The sequence below is a fragment of the Calypte anna genome, chromosome 2 (genome assembly GCF_003957555.1).
Source record: "Calypte anna isolate BGI_N300 chromosome 2, bCalAnn1_v1.p, whole genome shotgun sequence".
NCBI lineage: Eukaryota > Metazoa > Chordata > Aves > Apodiformes > Trochilidae > Calypte > Calypte anna.
In genome coordinates this window covers 20140705-20160144 of record NC_044245.1, presented here as the reverse complement: position 1 = coordinate 20160144, position 19440 = coordinate 20140705, and the positions used below count along the sequence as shown (strand labels likewise).

At 35.9% G+C, this 19440-nt stretch overlaps 1 protein-coding gene across 1 annotated transcript in view; it reads left to right on the top strand.

The window, feature by feature from the left end:
• The first annotated feature begins 406 nt into the window (after positions 1–406).
• Positions 407–19440, top strand: part of MALRD1 (MAM and LDL receptor class A domain containing 1) — a 224265-nt gene continuing 205231 nt past the window's right edge. The window contains exons 1-7 of the mRNA XM_008492748.2: positions 407–427; positions 1170–1275; positions 5183–5323; positions 9379–9473; positions 9552–9713; positions 13663–13756; positions 17902–18045. Of these exons, the coding sequence (XP_008490970.2) occupies positions 407–427; positions 1170–1275; positions 5183–5323; positions 9379–9473; positions 9552–9713; positions 13663–13756; positions 17902–18045 (763 nt within the window). The remainder of the gene's footprint in view (positions 428–1169; positions 1276–5182; positions 5324–9378; positions 9474–9551; positions 9714–13662; positions 13757–17901; positions 18046–19440) is intronic.

Here is a 19440-nt window from a genome sequence, read left to right as displayed (position 1 = left end):
GCCTATAGCAGGGGGGTTGGAACTTGGTGAACTTTAGGATCCATTTACACCCAAAGCATTCTATAATTCTATACAGTTTTTTCTTCTAACTGCACTATTTCAGAACTAGTCATTATGCAAATTACAGAGGTGGGGATTATTTCTACCACTAAACAACCCTGGACTGAGACTGAATATATTGGCAGGGTATTGTATTTTGGATAGATATTGATGGTAGTTTCCCTTAATGATGGATTCCTGCAATGGGTGGCAAGTTATTAGTATGACAAAATATGACTGTTCTTGTTTGTATGATAATACTGTTCATTGTAAATAAGAATTCAGATATGGAATCCTAGGTATCTAAGTTTTTCGTAACCTTGGGAAACTACTAGTAGTATCACAGAAAATATGATTTTTCCAGAAAATGCAGGAATCTAGTAAATTGGTATGTATTCATTAATAGCCAGTCCCTTCATGCAGTTATGTAAATTGTGATTGCAGATATCGTTCCATTAACAACTGGGTCCCCTAGAGTTATTTAGTCATTATCTCCAGTTGTAGCCCAAGTAAATAATAGATACCACTATACTACTGGCATCATATGTCTACAGGCGCTGAAAATTGTTTCCCTAGATTGGTCACTCATAATTCCTTTGATATAAAACCATCCTTGAATGTTTTTTTTTACATTTGAGACAAAGTCTTGATACGTTTTGTAAGCATTTGCTGACACCCTCTGAGAAAAGAGAAATTGTTATTTATGTTGGTCATTAGCAATTTTAGTCTATTGTTCTGTTATTTTCTTATCTAATACATTTGCATACTATTGGGCAATAAATCCATTCAGTAAGTTAATGATATACACTTGACTTGTACAGCATGCACCAAAATTTTTAGTCATAAACCAACATTATAATTCTGTTAAATATTATCCAAAGTCACACTGGGTTGAAAGTCTGCTTCCTAGAAGCCATATTTCACTTAAGCTATAGATTCAGAAAGTAAGGCTCTAAAACTGTCTTTGAGAGAAATGTATGTAAACACAGCCTTTTTAAATAACACTTCATGACCAATACTAGACAGCTTAAGTAATTCTTGTCCAAGTGAAATCTTGGACAGTAACACAGCCCATGAACAATTTCATGTGCTTATGTGCCTTATGTTGCCTTGCTCTGGTATATGTTCAGTCATCTAGGGAAAATGAATGCCAGTGTGGTGATGGCTTCTCTGCTTCATCTGGGGACCTGTGTGTTTTCACCAACCAATGTGGAGACAGCAGTGATGAGAAACAAGGTAAGTCTTGGTGGGCTTCAGAGTATGATATGAGTGTGTAATTAAAAGTGGCAGTAGAGAGAACTAAGGGGAGGTGAATTTTTTATGTTTACAAAAAAACTTTGGGTAGTTGTTTTTTCCTACCTTCTTTTTCATTTGATTTTCTAAGCACAGTTTCTTCCTGTTTCAGCTTGATTTCCCAATGTAATTTTCAACCTCTTTCATTAATCTTCATATGGATATTGTGTAGCTAAGAAAGTGCTTCCTCATCCACATAAATTCAATGGAGGTTTAGCAATTGTTACTTTTTTCCTTATTTAGTGGAAAAATCATTTGCTGAAATTCAGGTTGAATCCAAAATGCCTGTATGTATAAATTACATAGAAGACAACAGGTTTTTAATTTATTTTCAGTCTAGGAAAGGAGGACTATTTTCTTGAATTCATTAACTGATAATCCTAGCTTAATCTTTGTCACATTCAGAGGCTATGCATACTGTCACTGCTATTTCCCTTAAAAAAAGGATCTAAGAAGTGAGAGTGAATTTTAACTTGATTTCTACCTAAATTTGCACCAGAAATCTACTGAGGCCAGAATACTGTAACACAAAACCATGATGCAATTTATATGATACATGATATAGTCCTGTTTCTTTGAGGAACTTTGGTCTGGATTGCAAAGAAGAGCTTGGATTTTTAAAACCTTCTAATTTTAAGTAAAAGCTTATCTAAGTTCTTCCACTCATTGTGCAACAAAAGAGGTTGCTATACGTGTTAGTTTTGGGATGTTTAGCTTTACTGTGAAGAAGATAGTTGATAGATGAGTCCATAGGTTTCTGTGAGCACTGAAAAATGCTAATTGAGCACATTAGTGAACATAGCATCCAGATGAAATTAGGGAGAAAGAGTAGCACCTTAAATCCAGATTCCTCAAATCTGTGTGCCCAGATACATGGACTTTCTTCTTTCAACATAACTGCCTGTTTACCCCGAACAAAACACAGGTGTGTATCTGGAACAGCTCTAGCAGATGTAATTTTTGTCCCTCTGAAAGTGAGACAATTGTTAAGACTGTATTGGATACCAGTACATTTTTAAAGTTTCTTTGGGCTTTATTCTTTGGGTTGTACTCTGTATTAAATGCCAGTGGCTGGAAATTAATCCTGTTGAATCCCCCGATGTGTGACTAATGCATCTGGGCTTAGCATATTTTTTTATCACTCACGCAAGAGATGGTTATGCTACATTTCACCACAGAGCTTTGAAATCATCATTGTGCTTGGTCTTGGTTTCCCTAGAAAGGAATATTTCCTGCAGGCAGAACGTTCTGTTATGACTGCAGAGTATGAAGCAAGAGATGTATTCTCCCATTAATTTTTATAGAAGTTTTTACACTTGTTTGTTGAGTGAATACTGCTATATGCAGATGCTTATATGAAAGAAATTAAATTTGCTCCCAGGACTAATTTAGAAAAAACAGCCTAGAGGCTCTGTGAGAGATCTAAATACTGGATAATGGTGTATTTAATGATGAGCAAAAGATGTGGAACTAGGTAGGCTCTGTGTTACAGCCTGTGGATGCTAGGCCTGCTTGGATAATGCTCTGGATCACTGCAGGAGAGGACTTTGTTGTCAGTCATAAAGATACAAACCCAGGCTTCAGTTGAAGATTGATCTTGCTGCCACCCACTCTTCTTGTTTGGTCTTACTGCAAAATTATTTTTCTACTTTCAGCTCTGTGATCTCATGGTTGTAACTGGTCCCTGCTATTTTCTATGGGCTCTACTCAGGTTTGAGAATGTTTCTGTACAGAAAATATACCAGAACTGAAGTTTCAGATGGTGTCTTTTGTCATTCTGGACTTCACACTTGGTTAGTTTGTGTTTTGTTACAGTATTGAGAAAGAAACAATAAACCCTAGGGTCACTTTTTATCTCTGAGCTACTATACTAGAGGACTCTTAAAAATATTTTCCTTCCAGAATATCCCAACCTGACATTTTTTACACATGCACATTTGAAATACAACCTTAGACTGTAATGTGTTTCTCTGAGATTTGGAATTTTTCCTTAGAGTTTATTTTAAATATTTGGTTTGTTCACAGGAAATTCTCAAAAAAAAAAAAAAAAAAAAAGGTACACATAAGTATATATATATATATACACTTGGAATATCCCACGCATTTCCTTCTGGTCATTTGGTCTCTAAGCAGTGATTTAATCTTTGTAAAACTATCTACCAGAAAATTTAAGTTGGCTTGCCCTCAAGTTATATTTTCTGTGAAAATGAAGATTGCCTTAGAAAATAACCATGAACGGTTATTTTTTTAAAATTAAAAAAGTACTGTTCTTCCTGTTTTGAGCATCTTGATTTCAAATTGCTTTCTCATCTATGAGAAAGGGAAAAGAAAAGTTTTTTGAGGAAAAAATGAACCTGATTTTGTGCATTCATGTGATGTGAAGCAGATATGCCTCAGATGTGCTTGTACTTTCGACAAACCACTGATGTGCTTTTCAGCCATTTAAAGAGCTAAAGAATAAAAACAGAAATAAAAAGTTGGTTGATAAATCAACCAGTCTGCATATTAATTTGAGTCTGGAATGCTTATGTGAACTATATAGGTTTTCCCCTCTCACAATTAATTAATTGTTACAGCATGTTGATCCAAATGTGAAAGCTGTGAAATTTGACATAGAAGTGTGATTATAAACAAAGCTGTTGCAACTGTGTTTTAAATTATTAGTGAACTGTGTTAACATAGAATAGACCAGAAACACTATCAGGAACTTGGGGTAAACACCAATTTGGGGACTATGAAGGCATGGTACTTCTATCTAACCAGAAGCTTGATTAGAAGTCAGTCTTAATCTAACTTCCTCTGTCTTGTAAGAGAAAATACAGGTGAAATACAGGAGAAAGGACAGTGAATAAAGCCACTCTGCAGTAGCATTGCAATAAGCTTGATGAGCTTGTCTATTAAGACCCATCTGATTAGGCTTTTGGTTTCTTTTTAAGTCCTTCCACCACTGCAATAAGTGATTCATGAGATGGGGCTGTCCAGCCTGTCAGGCACATCCAAGATCTTTCATTCAGCTTGCATGCAATGCAAAAAAGGGTTATGTGACACCAGAGCAGAAAAAAGCCCTTCTTTCCATCCCTCCTAGTAAGCAATTATTTATCTGGTCACATAACTACCTTGAATTCCCTGAATGAACTAGTACACTGAACTGGATCCTGTGCCAGAAGGGCAGATTCTACCTCCCTTTTCTAACCTACACTGCCCTACAGTTGAGTGTGGAAGAGGAAGAAGTACATTCCTTCACCACCATGTTGGTATTTACTGAGGTGTTCCTGAGAATGGGCTTTTACTTCAAATACCTTTTTAAAAAGGCAGGTTGAAAAATGTTGAAGGCGGAAAACCTCCCCAAAAAACCAACAAAAGAACAATGGACTAAAAAAATTTTGCTATCTTGTAATTTTGTGGTGTAAAATTTTGCCTTTTTATGAAAGAACACTGGATAAACAGGGGACATAATGAAATTCCTCAGCCTATAGTTGCAGTATATTTTAAGAACAGCCTCTGCATATAAACTATGATAAATTAGACAGTTCTTCTACAAGTAGATAGCTATACACAAATTTGTTTAGAAAAAGCACATTATAGTGATTTAATATGAACAGACTGGTCTTAGTTTGGTTTGGTGGGAGATGGGTTTGATGGTTGGTTTGTTGGGTTTGTTTGGTTTTCATTCTCTCTTATTTCTCTTTGCTCTCTTTGTTTATGATATAAAGATCATGGTGTTTCTTACATTTTTGGGAGGCCATTCAGCATGTTTCTATGTTAATTAAATAGCAAGAAATGGTGGGAAAATATCCCTTTGCCTTTCTATTTGAGTTTTTAATTTTTTTTGTTCCTTGCTTCAATTCAGGGTCCTTCCATGAAAAGTGTGATTTTGAAACTGACCCATGCAAAGCTCTTCAGGAATTGAGTTTACAGTCTGGATGGATAAGAAGAAATGGTAGATCCGGCATGGGACCACCGTACTCTGACCACAGTGGGAATGAGAGTGGTGAGAATCCTCATGCTCATTGAAGAAACCATGAGCTCCCCCAGATTATGTAGTTCATTTATTTGCTCAATTTTACTTCTTTCTTGAAAGTTCAGTTGTATGCTGCCACATGGCTACCGATCATTTGGCCAGGTTTTAGGTAATTGTACTTATAATAATCCTGAATTCCAGTAACAATGACAATATTCCAGAAAACAATTCTTATTATCATAGAGGGGCAAGTAATCAGTCATTGAGAGTCTTGTTTGTCTACCTGGATGACCTTTACCTGTTTTGGAGATATCAGGCAGTGTTTTCAGTCTTAATGGTTACAAAGTCTGGAAATTAATATTGTATCCCCCATTTTCAGGTATATTTTCATCTCTTCTTGAATTACTGAAGGGCCGGAGTGTGTGTATATATTATCTGTGGCTAATATGACTGCTTCAAATATTTTGAGAGAAGATGACTTTGGATCTGGAGACAGGAAGAGATTTGATAGCCTGTTTGAGCCAACTCCTCTCTAAATCATATTACAATTCCACTTTACATCAAAGACTGTCGCTCAAATAAGCAATTAATTTTCCCTGTCCTCAGAAAAAAAATGTCCTTTGTAACTGTCCAATTTTCAAGTTAACTCTACTTTCCAAAACTTGGCTTCTTCATGAATCATACATGATTTTCTTCATAACCTTTTAGCTTAGGTTGAGCCAACATTTTTAGCTGCAGTAAACCTTCTCCTGCTTTCCAAAGCTATTAGAAGACCTATAAGAAAGCAAGGAAGGAGGGAAAGAATTTGGTGTTGTTGCCTGATCTCACAGTGAAGATGTCAAAACTATCACCCCAAACTGTTTAATTCGCTTTTTCACATTTTCCATCATTTTCTTTATCTTTCTCTCCACCCACCCCCTCTCACTTCTCCTATGCACAAGCAGTGCTGCAGCAGCCAGACAGACAATCTTAGAGAGTGCACAAGAATCCATCTTTATGTGCAATTAAAGTGTAGTTGTGACTCTAATTAGCTTAGATGTTTTTCACCTTGTTGCCAAACTGTAATTATCTGGGAGTGTGGAAATCTGAAGTGTTCTGAAATCAGCAGCACCTCCTACATACTACATAAGCTACCAACCAGGTAGAAACTCCATATAATGAGTAATGTAAATTGGTGGTCTAAAGGTGAATGAACGGAAAACTTGCTTAGAAATCAGCAAAATTAAAATGACACAATTTATTTTTTTTTTTCCACAGAAAAAAATGAAACAAGTCTGTTTTACATTTTCCTGCAATCTCTCATTCCACAGTTGACAATTTTCATGATTTTCTGTAACTAAGAAACTTTTTCTATGCTATGTGCTTCTAACAAGGTTGTTTTCTGCTTGTGTGCAGCATACAAGCACATCTTGCTGCATGTGCTGTGCTTCTGAAATTAAGGTTGCTCTTCAGTAAATGTTGATTTGAACTGATGTTTGCACATAAGTTTTTAGCAAATACCAAATCTTTTTCATAAACTAAACTTTTTTCAATTATGTGAGTTGTGAAGCATTTTAAAGTAAGAACATTTCAGGAAGCAGATAAAAGACAAAAAATAAGGAATAAAAATATAGAAAACTATTGGCTAAAATTAACTGACTAGACAGCCATCTTTCTCTAGTTGAAGTTTCTAGGGAGTGTATACTGCCTAAGGATACAGCAAAGACCTAAAAGATATTCCTGCTTATAATGACTATAAAACATTACCCTTATCTTGTGGAAAACTGATGTGGAGGGGAAAATTTAACCTGTGCACTCAAACAAGCAGAAGATTGAGAACCATTATCTGCAATTATTTGCTTCAGAGCAAGCATGCTGTTCAGTCACTTGTATATTCCCTCTGACTTGTTTTGGGTGCTCAGCCACCATTGTACCTGCCAGGTCTGAACTGTGCAGGAGACTTATTAGTCTGTTATTTTGATCAGATGACAGAAAGCTTGAATACTTGTACCTATTCTGATTTCTGAGAGGCTGTGTACTCAGCTCTGTGAACTGAGTGACTAAGGAGATATAAATGTATTTTATTCAGTCTGTGTCTATATATGTATATATAAATTTATATATTTATGTATGTTCTCCAGGTTTTCTACCTGGAAACTGGAGAATAGCTAAACTGTACTTTTGTTTTCAGAATATTGGTTCCAATTGCCTAGGAAATATTTATCTCTTTATGGCAGCTATTCAAGTTTTCCCGCTGCTTGTGACTCAACAGACTGTAATCAATTTTATGTTGTATCCTGCTTGAATACCAGAAATTATATTGTATGGTGACAATTGAACAGATTATGCTCTGTGGCAGAGTATTAAAGGGCAGAGTTTCTGCCATCAGAATAAGTAATTGCACATTAGCAGAAGAGCAAAGATCACTCAGTACGTGTAACTCCTTTGAAGATTTATGTAATCATTTACTAGAATCCAACACTTTTTTCTTTTTCTCATGGTTCTTGCTTTCACTCAAAATGTAGTTGAACAGACCAGTGACAACCACTTCAAAAAAATCCATAAAACACAACCTGTCTATAACAATTGAAACCTGTTATTTATGCAGAGGTTTCATGTAAAATCACTGTTAATCATTTTTTAATATTACTATTTCTACCCCATCTGTATAAGACTTAAAATTCCTGTAGCAGATGAAACATAACCAGGTTTATGAATCTTAGATACATTTATCTTTAGGGAACTAAAAGAAAAGAGTTCAGAATTCTGGAGAAATTAAAAGCCAATGAAACAGATTGGAGTCAGGGATAGGACTCTGCTGAGGCACCAAGCCATCTGTTGTGGGTAGGAAGAATATCCTTGCAGCTGGCAGGCTCTGAAAGTGCTGCTTGTACAGTCATGAAAGGACTACAGAACCTAGAGGGAGCTTTGCCACTGCTCTGGTACCAGGATACAAAATGCTTCCCAGGGGATGAGTGTTCAGCTGGCTTCAGCACTGAGATAGCCTTGTTGTCTGTTGTCTGTGATTTTCCATTTGCACATAGGGATGGGAAGTTAGGGTGAGTATTTTTTAAGAATAAATGATGTTCCTACTTATTCTTTGATATTTGGTTTCTGTGGTAGTCTTAAGATTTATGACCTATTTAAATTCCTTCAGTCCCTCTTGGCTTTTTTCTCCTTTGTCTCTCTCATTTAATTGTTAATGTCAGAGGGCAACAATTAGCCTGACATTGCTTGGAGTTTGGGAAAGAGAGAAGGGAAGAAAAAAATACGTCTATAGGTTAATTTCTTTTTTTCCCTTGCATCCTTTAACAACTAAAATTGTTGAAGTCTTCAGGAAGAACTAAATTTTGACTAACAGTATTTGATATTCTGAAATAGGCTGGTCACGTTCCATCTTTTAAAAGTTTTGAATCAGGGTTGTCAGGAAGAGACATAATTAGTCAAAAGGTGTAGAAACAGCGGTATTTCACTGACTCTTGTTGACCTGTTACACTTTCAGGAGAAGCAAAGCTTTAATTAGAACTTTTTAATAAAAGAAAAGATAATGGTGTTCAGATCCAGAAGACAACCCTTTTGTATTGAGAGTGTGTACAGGGATTCCACAATTTGCTCTGCAATAAGACAATTTTCTGAGTGGCCAAGAAACAGAACTATGTCCTGTAGACCAGAGGAACACCATCCCGATCCAATTTAAAGACCTTTCAATAAATCTGTATTGTTAGTCACACTAGTTTCTTGTTTAGGTATAAAATGTAATCTATTTGATAACTGGGGTTGAAGCTCTTTGACCAGTTTACTGAATTAGTCTTATTTTGTCATAAAATTTTGCACATGTTAATTGAGTATTCAAGCCCTCAGCACATGAAACATTTTGGAAACCTACTTGAAATTTTAGCAGGAGCATGGAGCAATGTATCAATATTTAATCTGAACAAAAACTTGGCAGACAATGTCAGGATATGGACCTTTTCTGGGGAAAACTTCTAGTTGGCTTTTTGATTTGTAATTCATACCAATATGTATGCCTCTTTTTGTTTTCCTGTTACTGTTTTACAGAGCTTTTCCTCAAGATTCTAAGGTTTGGTTTTTATTCCTTTTAATAGCTTATTTCCTCTCTTTGTCCTCTGAAACATGGTCATCTTCTGCAGCTTTAAAGACCAATGTTTTCCTTCCAACTGCTGAAGAACACACTTGCCAGGTATTTTGATACATACTTCTTGTATTTCATGGTTTGTCACAGTACTTTCCTGGAATAATCAGACCTTTTTTGTCCTAGATTACATTTCATTATTGGATCAGTCAAATGAGCGGAACATTGAGCGTGGGGCTTCAAAAGCTCCCTGAAGATACTATTACAAACATCTGGCAAGTTTCAGGAGAACTGCAAGATCAGTGGAAAGAACATACTATCACAGTAAACAGCACTGAAAAGTATGAGGTTAGTAAATTGAGTTGGCTTTAAATTGGACTTGTTAAATATTTGATAAATTACAGGTTTTTTAATAAGTACGACCTGTACATTTTGCAAAGTATCCTCATTTCATTACATTTTATCATTATTATTATTATCATTATCCTTATTTTACCTTATTATCATGAGGTAAAAAAGAAAGAAGACATTTAGCAGATCATAAATGGTATTAAAAAATACTGCTCTTTTTTTTTTTCTCTTGGTGGTGTTAAAACTAATGAAAAACATTAATTAAGTTGTGCATGTATCATAAATAAAAAAATATATCTCATTGTATCACAAATTATCTACCTGATCATAGAGGTTATAGACTTCGGTTCTTACCTTTTAACACAGTATTCTTTTAGCCTCAGTCTAACTGTACCAACACACTTAAGGTTTGATTTATATAGGAGCTACCATTGTATACTATGAGAAACTGTTCTATTGGGATGCTTCAGGTGACAAATACCGTATATAAATATTTATTATAGCTTTGAGCCTTTTCCACAACACACATGCATATGTTATTTTTTTTCCTCCAAGCTGATGAAAAACAATGCAAGTTGCAGGCTATGTAAATGTTTTTACATGTGCATTTACACAAAACATTAGCACAAGAAATGTAACTGAGGGCTATAATATCATAGTCTGTGTAATCACTTCTATGAATAATACTGGAGGGAGAGAAGAAATTAGAGACATTTTGTCCTACAATAGTTCCTGTGAAGAGTTGGCTAGCATATAGACCTGAAGGCATGAGAGCATAAACTCATTTCAATTAACCATAGGAGAAAAAAAATTACTTGACTTGCACAGGTAACATTGTGCTAAAGCATCCAATAAGTTCTGGATTTTTTTAATACTTCCCTGCTCAACCCTGACTGAAAAATGAAATACCTGTATCTGAGTGCTGAGTCAGTATTCACAAGAATAAATGCTGTTAGTTATCAATAACTTGCTTCCACCTGATCAGAGTGCATGTATAGCAATCTGAGATGGTACCAGAATAATTTACTTTTAGATTTACTTTTTCATCCTTCATATTGTTTTGAAAATTGAGTGACTCTGGGAATGGTCAGTATAATATGACATCTTCTTTCTATAAATTGCTGAATCAAATCCTAATTAAATTGTTGCTTGCAGACCCTTTTATCCTTTGGTCTCTATAAAGTGAAGTGATGGGCACAGTCCAGCTTTAAAGAGGCATGTGTCAAACTCACTGCAGTAATCATTAGAGTTGACTGAAGAAACATATCTGGGCATCTGGCCAAACCTAGAGCCTGAGGCAAAGTAAACTTTCTTTGATTACTTAATTTTTCCTCCAGTAACAATTTGCAAGATGCTGGTCATACCCTTTTGCACTTGTTCTTCTGATATGACAAGATCAGCCTACAGGGCTACCTGTGGCATTTTTCCAGATAAAACTTTGATGTTTAAAGTTTCTATGAAAAAAAAAAAAAAAAAAAGAGGGGGGAAAAAGGAAATATTTTTGGGGGGAAGGTTTAAAAAACTCTTTGAACTGGAGTGCCTGAGTATTTTTATCAATTTTGTAAACACACTTGAAGTGAAATTTTAATAAAATTTAATTTCCATTGCTTATTTTCCTTGCTCATTTTGATGTTGGCTACTTAGTACTTCTGTATCTTCAGAGTTAAAAAAAAAGGGAAAAATAAAAGCAGTCTTGATTATCTTTATGCGATTTGCTTTTGTCTATCTTCACGTGTAGGGAATTCTGAAATATGAAGATTTTCACTGCTTTAATTACTCAACATGTGCCAAGCTCAGTATGTCTGTTTTGGATGGATTTTGTAGAACTGTATTGTGGTTTGTTGTCCTAAACTACTTCTCCCCTTTGTTCTGTTGACAACAAAGTTCTGTTTCTCAGAGTTCATTAAGGAAGATGGTTCTAGGCTTGAGGTCCATTTTGTCTTCATGTGTTCATGTGTTTTTATGTAGGGCTTTGCTGCTGTATTGGGAATCTGTCCCTGTGGCTGAACTGGTGGGGGAAGCCCATACTGTGTTGGATCCCACCTTGATCTCCACTACAGCTTTCCTTGACACTAACATAGCTGCAATGTTAAATCTGATGGCTGTAGAGATTGCATACTAGGCAGCATTTGTTAATTACTGTTATAAGGAGATTGTGTCCTTATGTAGACATTTTTGTCACAGATTTTTGGACTCTAGACTTTATGTGAAAGGGAAAACTGAAAAATTTCTTGCTCAAATAAATGTGGATAGGAGTCAGTGTAGTTATTGTGGGACTGATGTGTATCTGTGCTGGATAAAGACCAAGTAATCTTTTTTAAGACTCCAGAGCAGCTGGAGGCATCTAGCACAGTTTTCTCTCATCTGGAAGTGGGGAAGTTTAAACACAATTAAGAAAAACATTGAACTGACATTTCTCTAGAGGGATGTTCACAGTTGTAGCACTGACTGACTTACCTTCTAGTTCATTCAGAAGAAACCCTTCATAGACTTCAGGGCTTCTGAGTCCCCTCCTATGGGCAAACACTTCTACATAGAAAAAGGTTTCCATTTACCATTGGAGAAACTTTCCCAGGTGTTCAGAATACCAGAATGTGCTGAATGTTTAAAAAAACCTCAGTCACTGGAGAGCTTTGTGTAGAGACATAACACATAAACTTAAAGCAAGTGTTTTAAGTTTATGGTTTTTATTATATTGACCGCACAAAGATTATTCATGATGTTTGAGGAAACACAAGTTAGATACATGGACCATGAACTTAGAGCCACCTCTGATTTTTCACCATTGAATTGAGACAGCATTGTCTAAATCACTTTTTCTCACTTAAAATTAAATCAGACTGTTAAGACATAACTGCAAACAATATATAAACATATATAATAAATGAAGTTATGAATATCTAGATTTTGTCTTCACAATGAAAAATCCATGAAAAAGTCAAATACCTGTCAAATCCTTGATACTGAATAATATTTCTTGTGTTTCTAATTACAAAGCAGTGCACTGGATTGTTTTAAAAACCTTATCTGAAACCCTGTGATGTGAATATACTACTTGTCTTTCTACTGGTGATGTCACCAAAGTACACAGTAACTATATGTGTTGTTGCAGCAACATTCAACAACTCAAAAACATAATTTTCTGAAACAAAATAAATTCCCAAGGTACTATACTTAATTCACATATTCTTGAATGTGTTAAGATGCTGTTAATATGTAGTGTGACATAGTTATTCTTTCCAAGTAAATATCCATGTGAAATGAAATAAGCATCATTATATCAAAAGAATTTTAAACAAAAACATATTTTTATATCACTGCAGAAAAACTGTGGTAGTCACCACATTTATGAATGTTGATTGAAATACGCTCTTAAGATGGAAATGTAAAATATTTGCAACTTCCTATGTCTGGAAGACTTTGTTAGGGAAAGAAAAATCATTGTTGTAACATTACAGCAGAATAACACTTGACCAAGTACTCCTCAAAGTTTGTTTTGGCTAAAAACATGATGAAAGGTTTCTGACTCCTGGTCTTTATTGCTCTGACTTTGCTCCAGGTCTCTGATAAATTCTGAAAACAGCCAGAGAAGGTTCTTATTTCCATTCTCTGGTGGAATAATAGCTCAATAAAACATTTTTTGTATTTCTTAGCTGTTGTGATTCTTGCTTAGATTTTTATGTATTTTATTGTGGGTTTCAGATCTTTCCTGTTAGACACTGCCTTATTCTTAAATTCTATTATTTCCTAATAATCTAATAATTGTCTAAAATATATCTGTGCTGATATGTGAAAAAAAAACCCAGCACGGTAATCCTCCAGAATTATTAAGTACATAATTTGAGTTCTCATGTTTCTCTATACTAGACAGAAACTCTTTGTACTAGACTTTGGTCTATGACACTGGCCAATCCCATTTATTGTGCTTTGCTATTAATCTCTGCAGGTTATCTTTTTGGGAATGGTGGAAACCCAGAGACAATATGAAACTGTTGCCATTGATGATATTACTTTCAGTGAAGGATGTTCTCTGGAATGTGGTAAGACTACCTGTTTTTCAGGAGACAGATACTTTTGTTTTATCTTTCCCTTGGATTAGAAGACAAAAAAGAGAAAGCCTTTTGCTATTTAAAGAGCTTCTTAATTGCATGTTGTCATCTAGTTCACTTTCATTCCTCTAAAACACCATTTCTCAAAATCACAAAATTGGCTGGTTTGGAAGGGACCTCAGAGATCATCGAGTCCAACCCTTGAACCACTGTTGCGGTTGCTAGACCATGGCACTGAGTGCCACATCCAGTCTCTTTTTAAATATCTCCAGGGATGGAGAATCCACTATTTCCCTGGGCAGCCCATTCCAATGCCTGATCACCCTCTCAGTAAAGAAATTCTTTCTAATGTCCAACCTAAACCTCCCCTGGCACAACTTGAGACCGTGCCCTCTTGTCTGGCTGAGAGTTGCCTGGGAAAAGAGACCAACCCCCACCTGGCTACAGCCTCCTTTCAGGTAGTTGTAGAGAGCGATGAGGTCTCCCCAGAGCCGCTTCTTCTTTAGGCTGAACAGCCCCAGCTCCCTCAGCCTCTCCTCATAGGGTCTGTGCTCGAGTCCCTTCACCAGCCTGGTTGCCCTCCTTTGGACCTGCTCCAGGACCTCGATATCCTTCCTGAACTGGGGGGCCCAGAACTGGACACAGTACTCGAGGTGTGGCCTCACCAGGGCTGAGTACAGGGGCAGAATCACTTCCTTGGACCTGCTGGCCACGCTGTTCTGGATACAGGCCAGGATGCCATTGGCCTTCTTGGCCACCTGGGCACACTGCTGGCTCATGTTCAGCTTCCTGTCAATCCAGACTCCCAGGTCCCTTTCTGCCTGGCTGCTCTCCAGCCACTCTGTCCCCAGCCTGTAGCGCTGCATGGGGTTGTTGTGGCCAAAGTGCAGGACCTGGCACTTGGCCGTGTTAAACCTCATCCCATTGGAATCAGCCCAACTCTCCATATTTGTCATATTGCATCTTAACACAGAATGGCAATGAGTACCTTAAGAAATCTGACACATTACAAATGTACCTTCCTGCAGCCAGGAAAGCACTAACGCATCACAAATGCTTTAGTCTTTAAGGCAGAAAAAAACTTACAGTTTTTAGCCAAAGAATTGGTGTGTCTAGCCAACTCATGAAAAGCTTTGGAGCTGAGTTTAGGGATATTGTGTGTACCTGTGTGTATTTTTAAATGTGTGAATGTTCTAATACTCAGCTGCATGGTGAGACTTTTTTTTTTTTTTTTTTTTTTTCAGCTCTGCTGAAATGTCAGACCAGTCTCAATGCCAGACTCTCTCTCAATTTTGGGATTCTTTAGTAAAATATCTCCCATTTCTCTTTTCAACCCAATGTATTTTCATGGGAAAGTCATACTACTCATGCTAGCAGAAATTAGATTACTTGCTACTTTTTATTACTCAAGACTACACTGTGCTACCTGTCAAGTACTCAAATGAGCACAGTCCTGATCCAAAGCACCTCCTTTGTCTTCCTGCTTCTGAGCCCTAGCACAGGCACTGATGATTTGGTCTTAAATTTAACTTGAGTATTTGACTCAGAGCAAGCCAGGTTACATGGTTTTGTGTACTGTGGTACAAAGTAAAGCTCTCTAGATTTCCCAGTAGGGAAAACTGTTGACAGTAGATGCACATGGTTATTAACTAATTACAGTGATGTGCAATTGTAGACAGATCATAGAGCAAGACATAAATCCTGTTGTAACAATTCAGGCAGGTGTGCTTATTTATTTCAAAGGGGACCTATACTGGGGAAATGAAGTTTCAGGTAACTAAGCTTGCTCCAGTAAGTCTCTCATTTTTTAACTTTCTCAAAATGGAGAAACACAGAAGGATGTATTATATAAATATTTGCATGCCAGGGCTGATACTTGTTTTCTGTTGGATAGAGGTTTTCTAGTAGTACTGTTTAAATCAGAATGGATGATATTTTAAAACTTCTTGGGCATGCTTGTCAATGAAATCAGGTAAGTCTACAAAGTGAGTTCTTTAAAAAAATTAATTTGAAACTGAAAATGGGACAGATGTGTGATTCTTCCAACTTTTCCTTGGAGGATTTGTGCAGATGTAAGGGCAGGTCTAAAATGGAAGAAATAAAAAAAATGTATTGCTAGATTCTAGCAGCCCATATAATTTTTTACCCATTTTCTGCAAGATCTTTGTACAAATATACCAGTTTTTTTATTATTATTATAAAAGTGCTTCTAATGCAAAGAAAAATTTAAAAGTATGTATCAGCTACAACCATGAAACATTGTCTTAGATGAAAAAAACAGAAATTGAAACATTAAGAGGGCATATTCACCAGAATCTAGCTCTTAACCTTACCTTACATGGCTGCTGTCAAGTATATAATGTGGCATACAGACTGAGCAGCTGCACTGCTAAATACCTTAGGAATATTCTAATAAGTGCTAGTTCTTATCCTGTGCTTCCCCATTAGCAAAAGTCAGCTTCATTAGGTAATATCTGAATTGCTTAGACCAGCCAAAACCAGGGTTAAAAGATCTTAATTTTCTCCCTGGAAGGAGAATTTTACTACTGAAGATTTTCCAATAATTTAAACAAAAGGTCAGATTAATTGTTGTTTGAAGTTGAAATATTTTTTTCTCTAGTCCTTATGAAATGTCTGGATAAGAAGAATTTAAAGGAAGACTGCTTTAATGGCATGAAATGGCTAGTTAAAATTTGCATTTTTGATATATCCTTTCATGATCTACATTCCCAGTATTAAAAGACATAAGAAATGACTAGGGCTTTTGTATTCATTAGTATGACTGTTCTTTTGGAATAATGAATAAAATAGATCAAGTATTTGAGCTTTCAGGATTTTGTTGATACAAACTGTGATGGCTAAATATAAATGTAATTTCAGTAAGTTTTTCAGGTTTTTGTCCTTTTACCCCTTACCCAGTCTCCAAAACTGTCCCTCTCAAGGCTTTTGTTCTGTCCTGCTGAATAGTAAGCTTCATGCATTTTGAAAAAACAATCAGAACTTTACCTTCATTATTGTAATTTAAGATATTCTGCATTGTGTAATTTTCCCAAAAGCTGCCAAATTGCTTCCGTTAGCAATCAAAACCACCAGTTTTTTATTATACAACTGCATATATACTGCAGAAAACCTTTTTTTTTAGCTGTCACTAGAAAATACTGAAAGCTATCCTCTAAAACTCACCTCAAAGTCTCCTTTAATTGTACCTTTAGAAGATCTTCTATTCAAAGGCTTCATATTCTTGTCCGAGTGTTGGATTGCCTTACAGAAGTCCCTCTCTTGATAAATTATGTATGTGAAGAACTTGACTACGAATGTCATTCAGATCTTGCCATAGGGGTGAAAGGGAAATGGTCCAAGGCGTGAAAGTGAAATGGTGTTAAGCAGAATGAATTTTTGGTCCTCCTCAAGTCACTTGTAATGTAGAATTGGTGTACCCTCTCTGCAAGTCTAGTTGTTTTTTTTTTCTGGAAAACTGGAGTAATTATGTATTACTTATATATAAATTTTAAGAAAAATGCAATGTAAATACTTAAACTGAAAAAATCTTAATTCCTCAGTTAGTTCTAATCAGTTCTAATCATTCATAGCTCTTTTCTTGTCTACGGATGCAGTCACTCCATTGTAGAACACTAGGTTAGTCCAGCTTGATTTGCCCTGGAAAAGGTTTTGAAAATACATGGTCATGTATGAAACTGTTTGATTCTAAAATGAAGCATTCTGTTGCAAATATTATGGAGATGCTGCTGAGTTTAAGGTCTCAGTAAGAAGTGATTTTTCTGTAGCTATCATCCAGAAAAGTAAATAGGTATTTTTTGCCATGACATGTCATTTTTTACGTTTCCTGGCAACTTTCTCTGCAGAAGCAAATTCATGAAGGTTGCAATGACTGGCTAACATAAATAGCACTCAACTGCTCTGAAAGAGGCATCTATCTTAAGGGAATGATTTTTTAAAATGCTGCCATTAAGGATTGGGAGCCTGAAATACTAGACGGCATTCTGTGATGCACAATGCTTTTGAAGTAACCATAGGCAGAGGGGTTGTCAAGTAGTTTAATAAGCAAATGCTTCTAATGGGAAGTAGTCTCATAATTCATGACTTCTTAAGAAGTTCAGTTATTGTTTGTCTTTTAGCACCACAGACTTCCAATTTTGAGCTTGGCATGTGTGAGTGGCATTCAGGTCAACTGGCTGAGCCTTCTCCGTGGGCACAGCTGCAAGCTGGGCACAGGATTGCTTCCTGTTCCTTTCTGAAAGACTGGAGCAACAATACTGAAGGTGAGCAATTGAAGTTAATACACAGTTACTTGCTGTTGTGAAGAATATAGTGCTTTTTAGCAGAAGCTGGTGAACCAATGCAGAAACAGCACAAAAACATAAAAAGTAATTTTATGTATTTTGTTCTTAAATTAGCTTTTGCTGTGACCATTTAGTAGGGGCATTTTGAATATATACACTGGTAAAACATGAAAGATTTTCATGTAAGAATTCTGATCTAAACTAATAATTGGTTTATTCTCCTATTAATTCTTCATATGAGATCTATGTGACAGTTTGGTGAAATTATATTTAGTCCATCATATTCTTGTATGTGTTTTTTCTGGTTTGTTTTAATTTTGATGGTTAGCAGATTTATTTCTGTAAATTTACTATATTTGAGATTAGTCAGGAATTTAATTTCTGATCTTTAATTAGAAGACCTGTAGAGAAACATTTGTTATTTAAAATATCTTATTACTCTTAGAAACAAAATTAATCTAGTTGCAATTTTCAGAAGAATTGAGAAGCATCTGTTTTTGTGTGTAATGCTTGTCTATGGGTTTATGGTAAAGGATAAACCTTTACCCTTATGGTAAAGGTTTATGGTAAAGGAACCTTAATGGATATAATGGTCTAAGTGTAGTAATGTGAAATGGAATCATCTTGTGAGCTAAGTGTTTGGCTTGTCTACTGAGGTTTCCTTCACAGGGGTTAAGTAGCACTAGTTGTAATGCTTTAATTTGTGATGTATCTTTGAAGAACTGATATTGTGGAGCTTACTGCTTGAACTCTGACCCCACAGAGAGATGGAGTACATCTCATTGTTAGCAGCAGAATGAATGCTTAGATATTGTTTACATTTTAGAAAGGTTTTTAACTTTAGTGTGCATTTCAACACACTCGAATTAACTGTAAATCAAATTACAATGGAATAGCAAGCAGAAGTGCTTCAGTGTATACACTCAAGAGAAATTTTTACATGTTAACATCCATGTACAACAGACACATAAACAAATGAAGATTTAGAAAAGCTTTAGAAATTTTACTTTTTAGTTTAAAAAGTAAAGAAAACAAAAAGCCACAACATCTTTCAAATTCCAATTAAATATGTAATAAAATGAGATTTTTTTCATTTTATTTTATTTTAAACACCTTCCTGAAAAGTGTGGTATCAGTGTCATACATTACGATCATACCTCAAAGGCTAATAGTGGGTATGGATTTCCCTTTTATGACAATGTTGTCCTATCAGAAAAAATACTGAAATTCTGTAAGTGGCTTGTACAGGATGTACAGCCATGTTTACTGAAGCAGAAGGATTCGACACGTCTACTGCATAGGTGCTTGGCCATTATTGTATAGATATGCACAGGTTGAACACATAACACCAACAACTGATAACAGGCATTCCCT